This window comes from Phragmites australis, chromosome 23, assembly GCF_958298935.1.
Source record: "Phragmites australis chromosome 23, lpPhrAust1.1, whole genome shotgun sequence".
Lineage (NCBI taxonomy): Eukaryota > Viridiplantae > Streptophyta > Magnoliopsida > Poales > Poaceae > Phragmites > Phragmites australis.
The window spans coordinates 21,298,797-21,316,761 of NC_084943.1; the positions used below are offsets into that span (position 1 = coordinate 21,298,797).

Below are 17,965 nucleotides of genomic sequence, written 5' to 3' on the forward strand. Positions count from 1 at the left end.
GTAACCATATGATGGCCGCCCGAGGTCGATAGTATCGAAGGAGGTGTTGCCTTGGGTGCCCTGTTTCCGAGCGGAGCATCCCCTTCACCTTGGTTCGAGACTGCGGTAGATGGTCATGTGAGTCTTTCTTCAAAGACTCCGACCGGAACAGGTTCACGAGAAGAAGCTAGACGGGGCAGCTTATTAGCTAGGAAGTTATCCTTGTGAGTGACGTGCTTGACCTTAAAGTCGACGAAGCGTCGTTCTAGTCTTTTCACTTTGACGAGGTATGATGCCATTGTTGGATCAGAGCATTGAAACTCCTTTTGCACCTGGTTCACGATTAGTAGCGAGTCCCCTATTGCCAGTAGTCGTTTAATCCCAAGTGTGGAGGCTACTCGCATTTCGGACAAGAGGCCCTCATATTCAATAGTATTATTAGTGGCTGGAAAATATAATTGAACTACGTACCTGAGGATCTCGCCGGTAGGTTAGGTTAGAACAACTCCAGCCCCAGCTCCCTTTAGTGTGAACGATCCATCAAAGTGCATGGTCTAGTGTTCGTCTGCCTCTGGTCGCTGCACTTGCTCGGGCTCGAAGGACGACCACTCGGTTACAAAATCAGCCAGTGCTTGGGACTTGATAGACATTCAGGGGATGAACTGAAGATCGAATACCCCGAGCTCTATTGCCCACTTTTCTGTTTTTCCTATCGCATCTCTATTATGGAGAATTTTCCTAATTGGGAATGAGAAAATCACCTTGATTCTATAAGCCTAAAAGTAGTGTTTGAGCTTGCAAGAGGCCATTAGGATGACGTATAACAATTTTTGAGCCTATGGGTACCGAGCCTTCGTGTCGTGCAGTACCTCACTGACGTAATACACTGGTTGCTGAAGACCTTCCTGCTCGACGACCAGAACCGCGCTCGTGACCTGTGGTGTGGAGTCAACATAGAGCAAAAGCTCCTCGTTGAGTTAAGATGTAGACAATATGGGAGAGGAGGAGAGGTACCTTTTAAGCTCTTGGAATGTCGTCTCTACCTTCGGCGTCCACTGGAAGTGGTCATTTTTCTTCAGGAGTTTGAAGAGCGGTAGTCCCTTCTCTCATAGCCTTAAGATGAACCTGCTCAGAGCAGAAATACATCATGTTAGTCATTGAACCTCATTTAACCTGGTCAGGGATCTCATCTGGTCGATGGCCCTGATCTTGTCAAGGTTCGCCTCTATCCCTCTATGAGACATGAGGAATCCTAGCAACTTCCCTGACGGAACCTCGAACGTACACTTCCTCGGGTTCAGCTTCATGCGGTACTTTCGGATATTATCGAGCGTTTCTTGAAGGTCTGCGATCAGGTCTGTCTTGGTCCTACTTTTAACGACCACATCTTCCACATATGCCTTGATGTTTCTTTGGAGATGTGATCGAAGAATGAGTTGAATACACCGTTGGTAAGTGGCACCGACGCTTTTTAAGTCAAAATGCATTTTTACATAGCAAAAGACTCCAAAAGATGTAACAAAAGCCATCTTTTCCTCATCTTTACTAAACATACTAATATTATGGTACCTCAATTGAGCATCTAAGAAACATAACAAATCACCACCAGTTATTGAGTCAACTAGCTGGTCGATTCGGGGAAGAGGGAAAAAGTTTTTTGGGCACGCCTTGTTAAGGTCGGTGAAATCGACGCACATTCTCCACTTACCATTGTGCTTCCAGAACATGACTGGGTTAGCCAGCCATTCTGGGTACTGCACCTCCCAGAAAAAGCCTGCTTCTAAGAGCTTGTCAATCTCTTGACGAAGCACTTCCTTCCGGTTGGCTACGAATCGACGTGCTTTTTTACTTTACTGGTCGCACATCTGGTCGCACAGACAACTTGTGCTCGATCACATCCCTGGGGACTCCGGGCATATCAGACGGACTCCATGAAAAGACGTCTGCGTTCTCTCAGATGAAGGTAATGAGTGCGAGTCCCTATTTGGGGTCCAGTGCGGCCCCTATCTGGACCGACTTGGTCAGGTTTGTGTCGTCTAGACTCACTACCTTGAGCCGATCATCTAGGCTGGTGACGATATGGACCTTTACCGGTTGCCCACTGGGTTCAGCGGTCACGGGTTGTGATCCGAGAGTTAGCTGGACCATATCGAGGCTCCTCTTATCGTAGTGCAGGGCCATTTTAGCGTTGCCAACAATGATGATGGCCCCTGTTGGCCTAGAGATTTTGATCGCTTGGTATGCATAGTGGGCAATGGCCATGAACTGGATCGTCTCTGGTCATCTGAGGATCGCGTTAGAAGCGGTCCCGAAGTCGATCACATCAAATAGAGCCTTTTCGATTCTGAAGTTGTTATGCGAGCCGAAAGTAATGGGAAGCTCGATTTGCCCTAGCGGCTTAGCCGAGGAGCCCAGAGTGATCCCGAAGAAGGGTGGAGATGACCTCAACAAGCTCCTCGGAATCTGTAGGGCGTCCGACGCATCGGTGAAGAGGAGGTTAATCTGTAGGGTGGAGATGACCTCCCCCCGTTGACGAGTACACAGCCCAGCCGGATGTTTTGCACCGTGGGTTTGACCACGATGGGGTAGCGACCAGAGCGTCTGACGCACGCGGGGTAGTCGGCCTGACTGAAAGTGAATGGGACCTCTGACCACTTCAGGCGTGGGCTCATGTCTGATGTGGCCGCCCACACCTCCCGAACCATCAACTTCTATTCCATGTTAGAGGAATATATCGTGGCGCGTTCGAAGATGTGGTGAACCATATGATCGGTCCGCTGGTATCCCAGTGCTGATTGGTCGGGGGCAGCCCTGTCCTCATCATCCTTGGCGTGCTGGTGCTTGCGTTCCTCAAGCTCCTGGTTGATGATGCCTCGAACGACCTTGCACTCGATCAGGTCATGGGCGTCTGTACGGTGGATCGAGTAGTAGCCCTGACCTTTTTTCTCGTCTTTCTTCTCAAAGTGTCGGTGTGTTAGGACGGTTTGCTCGATCGCCAAGACCTCGGGATGTTCGGCCTTACGCTTGCTTTTCTTGTCATTTCGGCTGACTCCTTTAGAAGAGGCGGGCTAGTCAGAAGCAGGTTGTGGTTTGGCGTTGATCTATCGCTCTCGGGCCTCGATGGCCTACGCGCACTTGTCTGCGAGCTCGAAGAGCTTGGTTGTACTTCGGATTACTCAGATGGCCAGCTTCTCAAGCATTTTTCAGATCCGAATGCATACACCGGCCATAGAATTACCGTCTTCCAAATTGAGGTGGCGAGCCACAACTCACAAAATCAAGTGAACCATCACGATGTTTTTCCCCTCCCCGTCCTCGAGAACGAGCCACAACTCACAAAAGAGGCCGAACGCTGCCCTGCACACTCCATGAGACGCTCGCGCGTTTTCGCCACAGATCCAAACTCCACCGGCAGGCTGGCCACTCATGTCAGTCACTCGCCTGCTCAGTGCTCAATCCCAGTCCCATGCTTCGAGCTAATGCTGTGATGCAGGACCAGCTGGTGCCACTGCACTTGCTCCCTCGGCCATGTCGAGCTCCGACCTCACGTGACGAGGAAGAAAAGAAGGCAGGCAGCCACGGTTCATCAAGCACGCCATCTCTCTCTCTCTGAATTTCTTGCTGCGCACAAAAAGATGGCACTCACATCTTTCGCTGCTCCTTGGATTTCTTTATATATGTGATTTGTTTTAGGAACTGGCAAAGGCAAAAGGATTGGACAGCCATTCTTTATACGCGTCTTTCTACACTGGTCCAACTTCCAAATAAATTTCAATCTTCACACTGCTAGATGACGGGAAACGGACGAACCGGCATCCACGTCAAAAGAGACTAAGTTCGATTTGAATTTGAATTTAATATAGAGAAAAATAGAGAAAAACATGTATTACGAGTCCATACTATCAAAACTAATATATTTACATAGAAATTCTGTTAATTACATAATGACCGTGAAATTTCACACTTTTAAGGCTAAGCCAAAATCCGTGTCAACACTCCTACTATGGTGAAGTAAAATACGCGAGATATTGAACAGTTCCTTGCAGCTGAACAGTTCCTTGCAGCTGCTGCAGGGCCGGAGGAAGGACGGCACGAAAACCCACGACTGCGTGCTCTCGGTTGACCAAACAGTAAGGACAACGCATTGGATTCGGGCCAACGATATCCTATTCTACGACACTTGCTTCTGCACTACTACTTTACTCCACTGTTGCTACCTTGTACCTACCAGAAACCCAAAATGGTAGCCAGGACAGAGCAGCCGAGAGCCGGTGAGTGAGGGAGTCAGAAGCAGTTGGGTGAAATTGTGGCTTGAATTGTCTGACTTGCAGGACCAAGGCTTGGTTCTCTGGTTCGTGGGGTGATTGTTGAGGTGAAATCTTGCTTCATCCCTTTGTTTTCTTGCGATTTAATCTGTCATTTTAGCCGGCATTCTGTGTCCTGATGTTTGCGGCACGTCGTTGTCGAGAAGCGGGCCTGTGCAGTTGTTCAGTTCGTCCCAGCCAGTAGATTGTAGATAGATGCAGGAAAAAGGGGATTCTCTCTCTCTCTGGATGAATTCGATTGAGCGGCTGCAATTCTGTTCCTACCCATCCTCATACCGTGTTGTGCGATCCCTTTTGAGTTGTGTGATCTTGCGCAAATTTCTTACCTTGTTCAGAATTTCTCTGATCTTGCAAGCCACTCGCCTTAGCAGATTCCAAGAAACCGGATGTGAAGCCCGGCCTCGAGTTCGAAGGAATGGAGGGATCGAGGCTGAGGAGGGGTTCGCCGGGGCCGGCGAGGCTCCGCACCGTGCCGATTGCCGTCACACCGGAAGGGTTCTGGTGCTGCCCGTCCCCTGCCGCGCTGCACAAGAGCCTCAAGAACCCGTACCACCATGGCGGCGGCGGCGGCGCCGGCCACAAGCAACCGCCGCCGCAGCAGCACAAACCCCCATCAGCTCCTCCGTCCAAAGCCCCCTCAGTCCAGACTGCGTCGCCTGTGACCGACGAGCCGGCGCCCGTCGTCGAGCAGCAGAACCAGTTGGCGGCCGAGGCGGCGCCGGATAGGCAGCAAGAACAGCAGCACAAGATCTGCGTCGGGTTCGGGCGGCCGGAGACCAGCGACCTGACGGTGATGCTGTACGAGAAGGAAGGCATCGCCGTCAGGATGAGTGTGCACAGGGATGTTCTCTGTCAAAGCAGCGTATTTTTCGCCGAGAGGCTGGCCGGCGGCCATGGCCCGCCGGCGCCCTCCGTGGAGATCCACGACTGCGACAACGTGGAGATCTACGTGGAGACCGTTGGGCTAATGTACTGCGACGAGGCGAAGCACAGGCTGCTCAAGCAGAGCGTCTCGCGCGTTCTGCGCATCATGAAGGTATAAGAACTGCTCAGAAATGGACATTGCAATTTCTTTTGCAATGCCTTGTGTTTCTGTTTTATTGTTCATGCTGCAAACTGAATAACGAGGGGGAAATGCACCTGCCATCTGATGCTTGCTATAAATTCTGAATTTTATTACTCAAATTACCGAGCACTAGTACTTATAGCAACCTACAGTATGACTGCTACTCGTGTATAATCTTTACTCCTTTGACATGTTGATAATTTGAAAAGGGCAAAATTTTCAGGTAGCGGAGTTGCTTGGTTTCCATGCATGTGTCAAGTCATGCTTGGATTATTTGGAAGCTGTCCCTTGGGTCGGCGATGAAGAAGATAATGTCGTGTCATCGATATGGCATCTTCAGAGCAAGGATTATGGAGTTAGTCCGTTGCTAAAAAGGATTACATCTGACAATCTGAACTCACCAAGTGATACATTAGCAAATATAATGGAGATGGTACTGACGAGCACAGATGATAAGGGGCGTCGGGAAATGAAAGCCTTAGTTCTGAATCTTCTAAAAGACAGCAGCCATTGCGCTGATGGATCGTCAAACATCTGTTCTGAAATGTTGTACAGTTCGTGCCGAGGTTGCTTGGACAGACTCCGACAACTATTTGCAGGAGCATCTGAAGAAGATTTTTCTGCTAAAGTTACACGGCAAATAACTCTAGAGACTGATAATCTCCTATGGTTGGTTGAGATATTGGTTAACCAGCGAATCGGCGATGATTTTGTGGCGATCTGGACAAGCCAAACTGAACTTGCAGAATTGCATGCAAAATTGCCAGCTGCCTCTCGTCACACCGTGAGCTGTATCACAGCGAGGCTTTTTGTTGGCATTGGAAGAGGAGAGGTGCTTCCATCCAAGAACACCCGTCTTCTTCTAGTGCAAGTCTGGCTGCAAGCACTAATTGATGACTACTCATGGCTACAATGCAGCTGCCGATCGTTTGACAGGAAGCTTGTTGAGGAAGGGATCGGACAGACAATTCTAACACTTCCTTTGGAAGACCAGCGGTCTATATTACTGTCATGGCTTGGAAGATTCTTGAAGTTGGGCGATAAATGCCCGAATCTGCAATGGGCATTTGAAGTATGGTGGAGAAGGACTTTTGTCAGGCCTTATGTCAATGAGGCAGAGGCAGGTAATGTTTTATTGTCAGATAGAAGTTCATCTTGAATTGACAGGGAAAGACTAAATTTAGCTCATCATAGAATCTTTGGGAGAAATCATTTTCCCTGAGGGGAATGTCATTGGTCAATCTGACATAAGACTTGGTAAGAATTTGGGTGGCTTGTTTTTCTTTCCTCGTGTAAAGTTTGGATGTGCAGAAGTTTGTATAAGACTACGTGTTTAGCTTGTGTGTAAAATCAGATGATTTTCCCTATTTATTGCAAGCAAATTATCATCAATGGATCCTCTCCACTGTACCGCTTGTGACCTTCCATTTCCAAGTTGGTTATGAAATGTCACTATTCTTTCCCTTTTGTTTTGGCCAACTGAAGGGCACTTGCATGAACTGTCAGTACATGGAAACCATGCATGCGCAAGGCCTGAATACACAGTAAAAACTATTTAGTAATACATACCTGGGATATAATCTGCTCTATAATCTTTGAATATAGAAAGGTACCGACTTCAAATCATCTCATCTGACAGTACTCAACAATTGCCTGCATCAGTTGTTGTGCTGAATCACTTGTTATATGATTGGTTCATGCATCGAGAGCCCTTTGATCTGAATAGGAATGAAAGAAGAGATAATCTATGTTAGCAACATAAATGAAATTAGTTCAATAATAACGACCTTAATAGGTTACTGTTTCTTCCAAAATCAAGTAAAATTTACTTGATCATGTTTAAAATTGTGTAAATTCCACTGGCAATATTATTGTCATCGATAAAGAACACATCGCCGTTCATATGTAGAAATTGTTGCTTCCGCAACCAGGAAGCTAGCAACTAGCAAAATAATTGAAAATTTTCTTGGGAAATTTACTCAGTTGTCAGCACTAACCCCTTTCCCCATATCACATACTGACATGAAAAAAATCAATTGCCTATCAAAAGATCACTTTTTCAGAAGTTCAAAGAAAGCTAGCAACAATGGTGCTCCAATTCATATGCATTTAGTACCTTCAAATCTTATTTCTCCCCCACGGAGCATCTATCAGCCCAAGACTTCCACAACAAGATGTCGACTATCCAGACATGCCAATCTAGATAAGCTACCAAATAGTGTTCTCGTTTCAGTTGACGAGGATGAAACTGACGATGGCATGAGATCATTTGCGGTTTAAAAATCATGTGAGTTCCAGCCAGCTTTGTGCTTTACGCAACTTTGCCATATCAAACATGAATTGCAGGTTGCATGGTCAAGCATATTGCTTTCTTGATATCGGCTGAACTGTTTACCTAGATTTATGAACTGTCTTTTTTTATTGTTTTTGTTATCTTTTTAGGACTCAGCGGTGTCAGTTGTGCTCAAATAGAGTCTCAGTTTGCATGAAAACACCAAAACGTGATGTTGCACAACTTTTTGCAAGAAGCAATGGTTGACATGAAAATGACAAAAACAAACAGTTCACGCTTTCTTTTATGGAGCTTCTCTGGCAATTTTTATCACGCTCTACTGAAACTGTAAAACTTCAGTCTACTGTTTTCAGCGAGAAAATTCTTCAGTTTCTTCAGATGTTTAATTCTTTCAGGTCATAAAACAAAGGCCTTTTATCTGATTTGCTTGTGTTTGGGTGCTGACTGTTGTTCATATCAGAACTCAAAAGGTCTGTTTCATTGGACCAATGGCTTGGTTTTATCACAGTCTTTATTTTGGATAGATAAACTTACAGTTGTTGGTTGCTGGGGTTTGATTAGGAGAAAGAAAGTAGCCGTGGCAGGCTATGCCCATGTATATATGTCAACTTCAGTGGAATCCAAATGGTATTTGTTTCATTCCATCAGCGCAAGCTCCACCACACAAATGACACCGAAAGAAACGACAGCGACCATTTGGTGATGATGATGTGACATGTCTACCATCTTTTATCAAGCTTAATTTTCAATGACTCATGAGCACGCTGTGACTGGACATTCAGATTAACAGCTCATGAAAGTTGGGATTTCCTAAAGGCTAAAAGCATTCACATTGTTGGTTATCCAAGAACCATATGCTACATGCCAAATCCACAGCATAACATGGATTTCTCATATCTGTGCCGTTTTCTACAAACTTTCAAGTAATACTCAACTTCTTGTCAAAATGATTTAAAATATGTCAAATTGCATATTTTGTTTAACTTAATTCAGTATTATTATCTGATCATTTCTCCCGCGAGATGCAAGCTATTAAATTTGCCAAGTTGTTCGTTATGGCATGTGGCGGAAGTTAAACAATTCGAATTTTGAGTTCGTGTTCCGTGTAAGTTTGTATACCTAACATGACGAGTGCCAAGTGCCCACATGGTGTGCCGTAAGAGTCCTGAAAGCTGAAAGTTGCTTGATTGTGACCTAGTCGTCTTGTGTGCTCAGAGTAATTTTAGATTCCATGGGTGATAGTTTGGAAGCAGAGATATGCCCTTCCATTATAGAGAAATAGATAAACTAGTAATACATTATTCAAAAATCAAGAGAGTATTACAACGGGCTTGTTGACCGGATTACTTAACCTTTTGTTTTTTTACTGTTTCTTGGCTACTGTAACATTCTATTCGTAGCTCGTCAGGCTTTCTTCTATTTAATACAACGGGTAATCTTCATGTCGGTTTTTTCTAAAAAGAAAGATTATCACAATCATCCATCCGAAGTTCAGTGAGCCGATAAAAAACATCCAAAAGACACAAAATCACACAAAAAACATTTTGCAACTTGGCATGTCACAAATGTAACAAATAATAGGGAATCTATGATGTGTATGCAAAGCAAGTGTGGGACTTTTGGCTATTTATGTACCTTCATGTTACTATGATTGCTACACTACTCATTATATACATGCATGTCGGTTTGAAGTTTGGTATGGATTTGTTTGATCGAAGTGCTCTACAAAGTACAACCATACAATGATGGAATATCGAGCGCGTTGCTTGTTGTCAAAAAATAATTTACATAAAAGTTTCGGAAGCATTGGTTTCAACCGTGCGCTATGAAAGTCGAGTTTCCATCTTTTACAAAAGGGAAGAAAAAATCGAAATATTCATTATCCTTTTGCTACATATACATAGTAAAGATACATATCCGAACTCTTAAAAAACATAAAGATGCATATCCCAACTATATTCTTGATTCCAAGACAATAAAACGCATGGCAATCTTTCTTTTACATTGGATTCCTTTTATTCAGGATTTTCATTGGAGACTAATAGGGGATGCGACGTCAGGGATCAAATTCTGACAGCTCAGCTTTACCACTAGGCTTCTTGCCAGTTCGTAGCGCACAACAATCTCGTGCTCACTAATCCCTTTTATCCTAGGTTAGTGTCAACTAAGATGTTTGTAATTTTTTGCAAAATATCTAAAATGATGTCACTTTGTATCACTGCTTGTCGCGAAAGTAGTCTCAATAATTTTTTTAAAAAAGGACTAGAAAGTAACTAACATACTCTAAGAAAGGAGATGGACACTAAATTCGAGTCCGGATGGCGTAGCTCTCAACGGAGCACTCTACCAAACTAGCCAGTGCTTATGTAGATAACCCTAACATTACGAATTTTCAATGATAGTAAAATAATGATTAAAACTATAAGGATTTAGATAACCCTAACCTTACGAATTTAGGAGAAAGTAACAAAGCCGTGGCGTCACCCCGAGGAACGCCTCGAAGACGTTGAAAAGTCAACTCTCCGGAGACACACCACTCCGCCTCCAGCATTGCGCCGCGACTTCGTCGGCGCCCGCAAGGCGTTCGACGAAATGCAACGCCGCGCCGTGCGTGCCGCCCGCGCCCATGTGGGCATCTCCTCGACGTCGCTGTGCCAGCGCGCGGTAGACGCACCTCCCCACATGCTTATTTGACCCGGCAGCGGCCACCTCTGCTCCGCTTCCCGTCCATGTTACGCCTTGGTTCCTTTTGCTTCCTCCTCCTCCCTGCCCATTACCCTCTTTTCCCTCCACCCGACGCGTTCCTAGTCACTGTCGAGTCCGCTCGCTTTCCCGTCTCTTGTTTTTTTATCCTGCGGGCTGGTGGGTGTGCGTTCTTGGATCAAGAGAAACAAATCGAGCTTTCTTTCTGCGGCCGGTGGTTCAGCTGTCGCTCGCTCAAGTGGTTGCACTCGCGCCTCATCTTGCCAATCGGGATTACGGAATTCGAGGCTCCTTTTGTGATCTCCGCTCACTTCGAGGTGAAAGCTTCGCTGAATTGTGAAGTCTGTTGCTTTGATGTTGGCTTGGGATTGGGCTTACTGGTCTGTTACTGTTCAACCACAGGGCATCGAAGGGAAGGGTGATCTGAGCCGGTTTTGATACAATTGCAAATCCCTTTTTTGATTGAACTCCGAGTTCGTCTCGAGCTCAAGGTATGATATCTGTGTTTCTTGATTTGTTTGGTTGTGCAAAATTTTATAGAGTTCCAACTCTCCACGAGGCAAGGGATTGAAAAGTTCCCCCTTTTCCTGTTATGCTATGCCTTTTGCTATTAATATAGAAATATGTGCTCACTGGTGAATAAGAATCTTGTCGATTCATTTTGCTGCTAGTGATAGCCGCGTGATCCTAATTCTTGTTCTTTGATAATTGCACCTCCCTTTTCTATAATTATGTGAATCTTGGTTGCTGTTAAAGCCCTCGCGAGGTGAGAAGGAGATGTCCTGGGAATATGTCTCAGATGATAACCTCTTTCCCCTTGTTAGGTGCCTGCTATGAACAATATTAGGCCATTTCGAAACATTGTTGGAGTTTGATGTGATTTTGCCTCCCCTGATTGCCAGGTAACCTAACTAATTGTGTAAGGAGAACTGCATTGGACTTTTGTCAAATTCAAAGTTCTCAGAGGATTCCAGGTATGTCAAATGCAATTATGCAGCTGATAAAGAGTTGCTCTGCACTGGCTGTGTTCTTTTGACTCAATGTGGCAATTCAGAGTGAAACAAATCATAGAGATATGTGGTTAGGCATGTTATGTGGTTAGTCACTGCTCACTGATCACCACATTCCCATGTGGTTCATATCTTTCAATCTCGCTTAATGCAAAAGTTGTATACAAATATTCCAAGTTTGTTTCGTTGAATTCAAAGTCTTTCATGTAACTTTTGCTTTATTCTATGAAGGTCTCTTGCTTACACATAGTTTTTAATGTCTTGATCTACGTCCTCTCTTATTTGATTCTCTGCCCCTCTGTTAGTGGCATGTTGATACTTCGCTTGGTCTTTAAAGGCATTTTTTATGTCACCTATGCTTATATGGACTGCTTTGAAAAGTATTCCATAGCTTTTTATAAGCATATAGAAGCACCATAAAATCCGCAGATACCTCTTGGTTTGTAGATTATAACTTTTAATTGGCTAAAATAAAGTAGATCTCCTGGGATACTGTGTGCTTTACTTGTGTAGGTTAATGGCTCAGAGTCGGGATATCTGTGTTTCTCTTGTTATTGGACTAGCTGCAAAACAAAATTTTCATTTGTGACTACAAAGGTTTCTCCAAGTTCTTTTTCTGAATTCATTCTGTTCTTGGCTGCAGTCTAACGGACTTTTGATCATCCCATAAGCTCAAGATCATGAGTTGGTTAAATAAAATATTTAAAGGTTCAGTAAATAGAGTTTCAAGGGGTCGCTATGATGGAGACTGGCATGAAGGCCATTCATCGGATCACATCAAAGTTAGCTTCTACCCATGTGCATTTCTTTTGAACAAAATCTGCCATTTGCATTTCTATATCCTTTCTAGTTTTTGCTGTAGCTAGTCCTTGTTCATATAGTTAATTCCTAAACAAATGATTTTTAGCCTTATATAGTTTAATGTGATTATTCAGGATCTGTAGAATGCATGTTCCTGAGATAAAAAGAATGTTGTTCAATGTCGATTGTCCTTATCACTGTAGGTTACGCATGATGAGAGTGATAATGAAGATATGGATCGCGCTATTGCATTATCACTAGCAGAGGAAGATCAAAATAAGGGAAAGGCTATTGGTTAGTTCTTCCCTGAGTATTCGTATACTCCTATCTCTTTGTTTATTATATCATTATTAACTATCTTGTCCTATATAAAAAAATTTGTCTGCTTGGGAACAATGGCTTCAGAAATGAAAATGATCTAGTACACACAACTGCTGAATAAAAGTTGATTGTTACAATTTGTATTGTCGATTTATTGTAGATAATGATTATAGTTTGGAGGAAGATGAACAACTTGCACGGGCTCTGCAGGAGAGTCTGAATACTGAGTCTCCTCCTCGACAGAATGTTCCTGTTGAGAATGTTCCATCAAATACTTTTGCAGCAAAGGAGCCACCTCCACAGGTCTTCCCATCGAGTGGACTCAGGTACCTATTTGTTGCTCTGGTTTATTTGATATTTCATTATTTAAGTTTAATTAATTCTGCAATTACAATTGACACAAGTCTCTTCTGTTTCTTCTCTCAACATACATTGTTTTATTATAGAAATGTTCCAAACATACATGATCTTATCCTATTGCATTCCATGTAGACATAGCAGTTGGATAATTACAGGAAGTTACTGGTCACTTTTATGTTTAAAAGGAAAGACAGTGCATGTGATGAATATAGATCAGAAAGAAAATAATAGAACAAGCCTTTAACAGCCACAGTGTTGCTATGAAATTTAGAAATGTTTTGAGTCAGGTTTGATCAAAGCTATGGGAATAATATACATAAAGTAAATATTAGTGTTTTAAATAAATATGTTCCTGCAAAACAGAGACCCCCCCCCCCCCCCCTTCAGATTGATCTGAAAGGCACTGTAAATACAACTTCTAATTGGATGACCGAAATGACTGGGCACTGTAAGTACATATAGAGGGTAAGTACTTAGTTTCATCATGCTGTTATCATGAACTAACGGAATGAGCTCTACACATATGCTACCAGTGCACCTGTCATGAATTCATCGTATGATTAGCTCCATATATCTGGTTCAAAGTTCGTGGTCCATTCTTTTTGCCTTCTTATTAGCATCGCCAGTAGTTTTTTTTCCTGCATTGATTTGACCAGAAGAATCTACTGTCCTGTGATTTTATTTATTCATAGCTATTACTGATTTGTGTAGGACTTGTGCTGGATGCCAAAATCCAATTGGCCATGGACGTTTCCTTAGTTGTATGGGTTCAGTTTGGCATCCTCAGTGCTTCAGGTGTTTTGCTTGCAATAAGCCCATATCTGAGTACGAGGTATAAAATACTGATATATTTTCATTTATTACTGTGCTTCAATTAAATCAAATGATTGATGCTGGTGCTTCTTTTGTGCAGTTTGCTATGCACGAAGATCAGCCATACCACAGATCCTGCTACAAAGAGTTTTTTCATCCAAAATGCGATGTCTGCAACAACTTTGTAAGTGTTAACAATTCAAGTGATTGGATAAGCATGAAGGTGTCAGTTAGGGTTTCATTTTTTTATTTGTCTGTTGAATTGCGGTTATTATGTTTTTCTTCTCCAGATTCCAACAAATAGAAATGGCCTCATCGAATACCGAGCACATCCTTTCTGGATGCAGAAGTACTGCCCTTTCCATGAAGATGATGGAACTCCTAGGTGCTGCAGTTGTGAACGAATGGAGGTCAGTACAGGGTTTTAGATCTGTCAACCAGACCAGTTCCCCCGGCTTGGCCAGTTCCTGGGTAGGAGCCGGTCAGTTTTCAGTAACATTTGGAAAATAATGGTTATTTAATTGGAATAAATATAAATAACTATTCATGTAAACAGATGTAAATAGCTCTATCACTTAGTCCGTACGATCTTGCTCTTCCTGTTGCAATTCTCAGTTGTGACCTGCGCTTTAGTGCCAGCACCTTGGGAAGCTGGCTCGGTATTTTTAATAGTAGATAGCAAGTAACTTCTGTGCCTCTATTAGCTCTCAATTCTTCTGCAATTACTCCTTTTGCCACAAGCGATCTGTGTATCTATGTTCCTGGTGATATTTCTATGACATCTATTGGTTACGCTGTGTATCTATGTTCTTATATGTTCCTTCCACCCTGAAATTCAGCCAACGGAGACCAAGTACATAACATTAGATGATGGGAGGAAACTCTGCTTGGAATGCCTCAATTCTGCAATAATGGATACTCCAGAATGCCAACATCTTTACATGGATATTCAGGAATTTTTTGAAGGTCTGAACATGAAAGTAGAACAGCAAGTTCCATTACTTTTGGTTGAGAGGCAGGCTCTGAATGAAGCAATGGAAACTGAGAAAAATGTAAGTCATGAAATGGTTATTTGCTGTGCACTATACTTTTCATACTCCCAACGTATGACTTTTTATTTTGCTTCATTTAAGGGCCATCACCTTCCTGAAACCAGAGGTCTATGTCTTTCTGAAGAGCAAATTGTCAAAACGGTGAGCTCTTAAAATACAGCCGATTACTCCTCTATTTTGACTATTAGCACCGGTAGACTTTAAGATTCACATGTACTGAGTAATGCAATGCTTCCAGATCTTAAGAAGACCAACAATTGGGCCAGGAAACAGAATCATAGATATGATTACAGGACCATATAAGCTGTCTCGGTGGTGTGAAGTGACTGCAATCCTTATATTATATGGTCTGCCAAGGTACACTGTTTTAGCTTTATTTTTTCCTCCCTGATTTTTTTATTAAGGTCTTCCTTAAAGATTGCTGCTATTTCCACAAGTAACTCGTAATGCATCATAAGTTCATAATGTTCTTATGTTTGGAACATAGCCATATAACTTTTCTTATCAACATAATATCTATGCAGATTACAAACTGGCTCCATTCTTGCTCACGAGATGATGCACGCATATCTTCGTCTTAAAGGTACATTTATTTATGCTAATAATTTTTTGGGCTTCACATGCATTACCATCACCATGTGCACTTCCTTTTTTGGAAAAAGAAAGCACTGTCACACTTACCATTTACCTCATTTTCGTTCTGTAGGATACCGAAATCTTAGTCCTGAGGTCGAAGAAGGCATATGCCAAGTTCTATCCCACATGTGGCTAGAGTCAGAAATCATCCTCGGTTCTCATGGCAATGCCGCATCAGCATCGTCGTCATCGTCGTCAGCACCCACCTCTTCGAAGAAGGGTGCAAAGACTGAATTTGAGAAGAAGCTTGGGGCATTCATCAAGCACCAGATTGAAACAGATTCGTCTGAGGCTTATGGAGATGGTTTCCGAGCAGGCAACCATGCCGTCGAATGCTATGGCTTGAGAAGAACCCTTGATCATATTAAGATAACAGGGTCTTTCCCCTAATGAAGTAACTGAAGTAAAGGAGGGGCCATTCTTCAACTTGTGAGGATGCTGCATATTCTGGAGGATTTTGGTTTAATTTAAATGAGACACATACATACGACAGGAGGAAAATAGGCTGTAAATTAAGAGGAGAAAGAACGATACACAGGAGTGAAACCTGCAAAATGTTTCTTGTTTGGGAAATGAAAATGATACATGTAAGTCTTCATATAGGGAGGTTCTGTAGTTGTTTCTCAGAGTGTACACATCCTTGAAAAGATCAAGTAATAAGGAACAACTTTGATGAGCTCTGTTAATCCTTTATACCTGGATGCATCATTTTCTTATCCACACTTGTCTCAAACTCCCAATGTTATCAAATATCACATTTTCAGAGCAGCAGATGCAGGGCATGGTACAATTATCAACCAAGGAGTTTTAGGATGTTTGGTTTGACAAATTGTATATATATATATATATATATATATATATATATATATATATATATATATATATATATACTGTATGTATATTTTGCAGGTATCTTCACTGTAGTTTATGTCTGTGCACACCCCATAAGTTGTAACCTGCAGTGTTTCGGGTTGTAACTGGGGGATGTGCGTAGTGCGAATAACAAGTTGTAACTCACAGTATTAGCTTCTCGTGTGGCAATTATGCATTTCTGGATGTGAAGTTGTAATTGGTTTACCTAACAAGTTGTAACTCACAATGTTTCGAGTTGTAACTGAGGGACGTGCGCAGTGCGAATAACAAGTTATAACTTACAATATTAACTTCTCGTATTGCAATTATGCATTTATGAACATGAAGTCGTAATCGATCTACCTAATAAGTTGTAACTTATAGTGTTTCAGGTTGTAACTGGGGATGTACACAGTGTGAATAACAAGTTGTAACTCACAGTGTTAGCTTCTCGTGTTGCAATTATATATTTCTGTACGTGAAGTTGTAACTGATCTACTTAACAAGTTGTAACTCACAGTGTTTCGTGTTGTAACTGGGGGATGTGCGCAGGTGCAAATAGCAACTGCGCATAAGCGCAGAATAGTCTCGCCGTGTGTGTGTGTATATATATATATATAGCATTCTATGTAATATCCCCATCTTATAAGGGGTTCTTTGCATATTTTCATCTGTATATGTATATATATTGACCTATGGTCACCCGAAAATATAAGTTGTTATTCATAACATGGTATTAAAGCTAGTTTTTCTTTAGGGTGTAACAACTCGTTTCAATCTGGATCTAGTGCACCACGTCTCTCTCTTCCCGTCGGCATATCTACTCGCCAGCTCTTGCTCCTCCATCCGCTAGATTCGCCCGCTATCGTGCTCCTTCGCCCGACCCAACCCCACCTCTGCTCGTCATGCTCCTCGGCCTCTCCTCGATCGGATCTACCGCCTCGCGCTCTAGGCCACCCCAGCCCCGTCATGCCTCAACCGGATTCTGCACCGCCACTGCCCATCGGTCCGCGCCGCTTGGATCAGCTCCGCCTCCATTGTGTTGTCTCCCCACGTTCTCTCTCTGTTATGTTAACAGAGATTTTCACCTAAAAAAAGGGGGAAAAGGCAAAAAAAAAAACAGAGCAACTGCTACCGCTTTTCTTTTGCATTCTTACCGTCATTCGCCGCTCTTTTTTTACGCTCTTGCCGTCATTCGTCACCTCTCTAGGATGTAATCAGGCACCGTTTCAGTTCCTCGATGCTAGGTGATCTTTAATGGTACAAACTCCCAAGACTTCGTGTAGCATATCCGCATTCACATACGTGGGCTTCGTCTTTGGGGTGTTCTCTTTGGCAACATTCCTTGTCCGCCTTTCCTGTTCCTTCGACAAGCATGTGCAGCCTCCTGGCGACAAAGGAGATAAAACAGCTACTGAAACCATCACCATTGCTTATGATAAGGTTGTCTTCACTTACCATGATGCCTTGGTGTTGTACCATAACCAGTTGTCTGCCTGTGCAGGTCTATTCTAGTTGCTAGTGTGGAGCTCGGGTTTTCTTCTGAGATTGTTGAGTTCTTTATTACCTTTTGGATGTGGACTCATCTTCGTCAAAACTATGAGTCTTCTGGGGGTACTCTCTATATGTCTATTGTTCAGCAGGAGTAGTCTCTTCGGCAGGGTGATACCATCATTGATGTGTTCTATGCTTAGATGTCAATTGTGTGGCGTTAGTTGGATTCCATTTGTGTTGCTGGTTGCTGCTCTTATCAG

General features: G+C 43.1%; 2 protein-coding genes across 5 annotated transcripts; both read left to right on the forward strand.

Annotated features, from left to right (window-relative positions):
- Positions 1-4,032: 4,032 nt before the first annotated feature.
- Positions 4,033-6,797, forward strand: LOC133906718 (BTB/POZ domain-containing protein At3g50780-like). 3 transcript variants are annotated; one of them, XM_062348694.1, is made up of 3 exons: positions 4,033-4,351; positions 4,676-5,340; positions 5,594-6,797. In XM_062348694.1, exons 2-3 carry the CDS (start codon positions 4,720-4,722, stop codon positions 6,527-6,529), a joined length of 1,557 nt encoding a protein of 518 aa, XP_062204678.1. In that variant the 5' UTR covers positions 4,033-4,351; positions 4,676-4,719; the 3' UTR covers positions 6,530-6,797. The 3 variants fall into 3 exon arrangements, with proteins under 3 accessions (XP_062204678.1, XP_062204679.1, XP_062204677.1); XM_062348695.1 differs by lacking the exon at positions 4,033-4,351 and adding an exon at positions 4,365-4,586; XM_062348693.1 differs by lacking the exon at positions 4,033-4,351 and having other exon boundaries at positions 4,365-5,340.
- A 3,414-nt stretch (positions 6,798-10,211) lies between these two features.
- On the forward strand, positions 10,212-16,035 carry LOC133906719 (protein DA1-related 1-like). Of its 2 annotated transcripts, XM_062348696.1 has the most exons (14): positions 10,213-10,683; positions 10,769-10,857; positions 11,269-11,340; positions 12,020-12,158; positions 12,381-12,471; positions 12,659-12,824; positions 13,570-13,690; positions 13,772-13,855; positions 13,962-14,081; positions 14,511-14,723; positions 14,805-14,864; positions 14,962-15,080; positions 15,248-15,306; positions 15,430-16,035. In XM_062348696.1, exons 4-14 carry the CDS (start codon positions 12,057-12,059, stop codon positions 15,747-15,749), a joined length of 1,455 nt encoding a protein of 484 aa, XP_062204680.1. In that variant the 5' UTR covers positions 10,213-10,683; positions 10,769-10,857; positions 11,269-11,340; positions 12,020-12,056; the 3' UTR covers positions 15,750-16,035. The 2 variants fall into 2 exon arrangements, with proteins under 2 accessions (XP_062204681.1, XP_062204680.1); XM_062348697.1 differs by lacking the exon at positions 12,020-12,158 and having other exon boundaries at positions 10,212-10,683.
- The last annotated feature ends 1,930 nt before the right edge of the window (positions 16,036-17,965 follow it).

Excerpts from the sequence above, each read along its gene's own strand:
- LOC133906718 (XM_062348694.1), top strand. The coding sequence starts at position 4,720 with ATGGAGGGATCGAGGCTGAGGAGGGGTTCGCCGGGGCCGGCGAGGCTC. Across the intron at positions 5,341-5,593 it reads GCGTTCTGCGCATCATGAAG|GTAGCGGAGTTGCTTGGTTT; the intron begins GTATAAGAACTG and ends CAAAATTTTCAG.
- LOC133906719 (XM_062348696.1), top strand. The coding sequence starts at position 12,057 with ATGAGTTGGTTAAATAAAATATTTAAAGGTTCAGTAAATAGAGTTTCA. Across the intron at positions 12,472-12,658 it reads AAATAAGGGAAAGGCTATTG|ATAATGATTATAGTTTGGAG; the intron begins GTTAGTTCTTCC and ends GATTTATTGTAG. Across the intron at positions 15,081-15,247 it reads ATATTATATGGTCTGCCAAG|ATTACAAACTGGCTCCATTC; the intron begins GTACACTGTTTT and ends ATATCTATGCAG.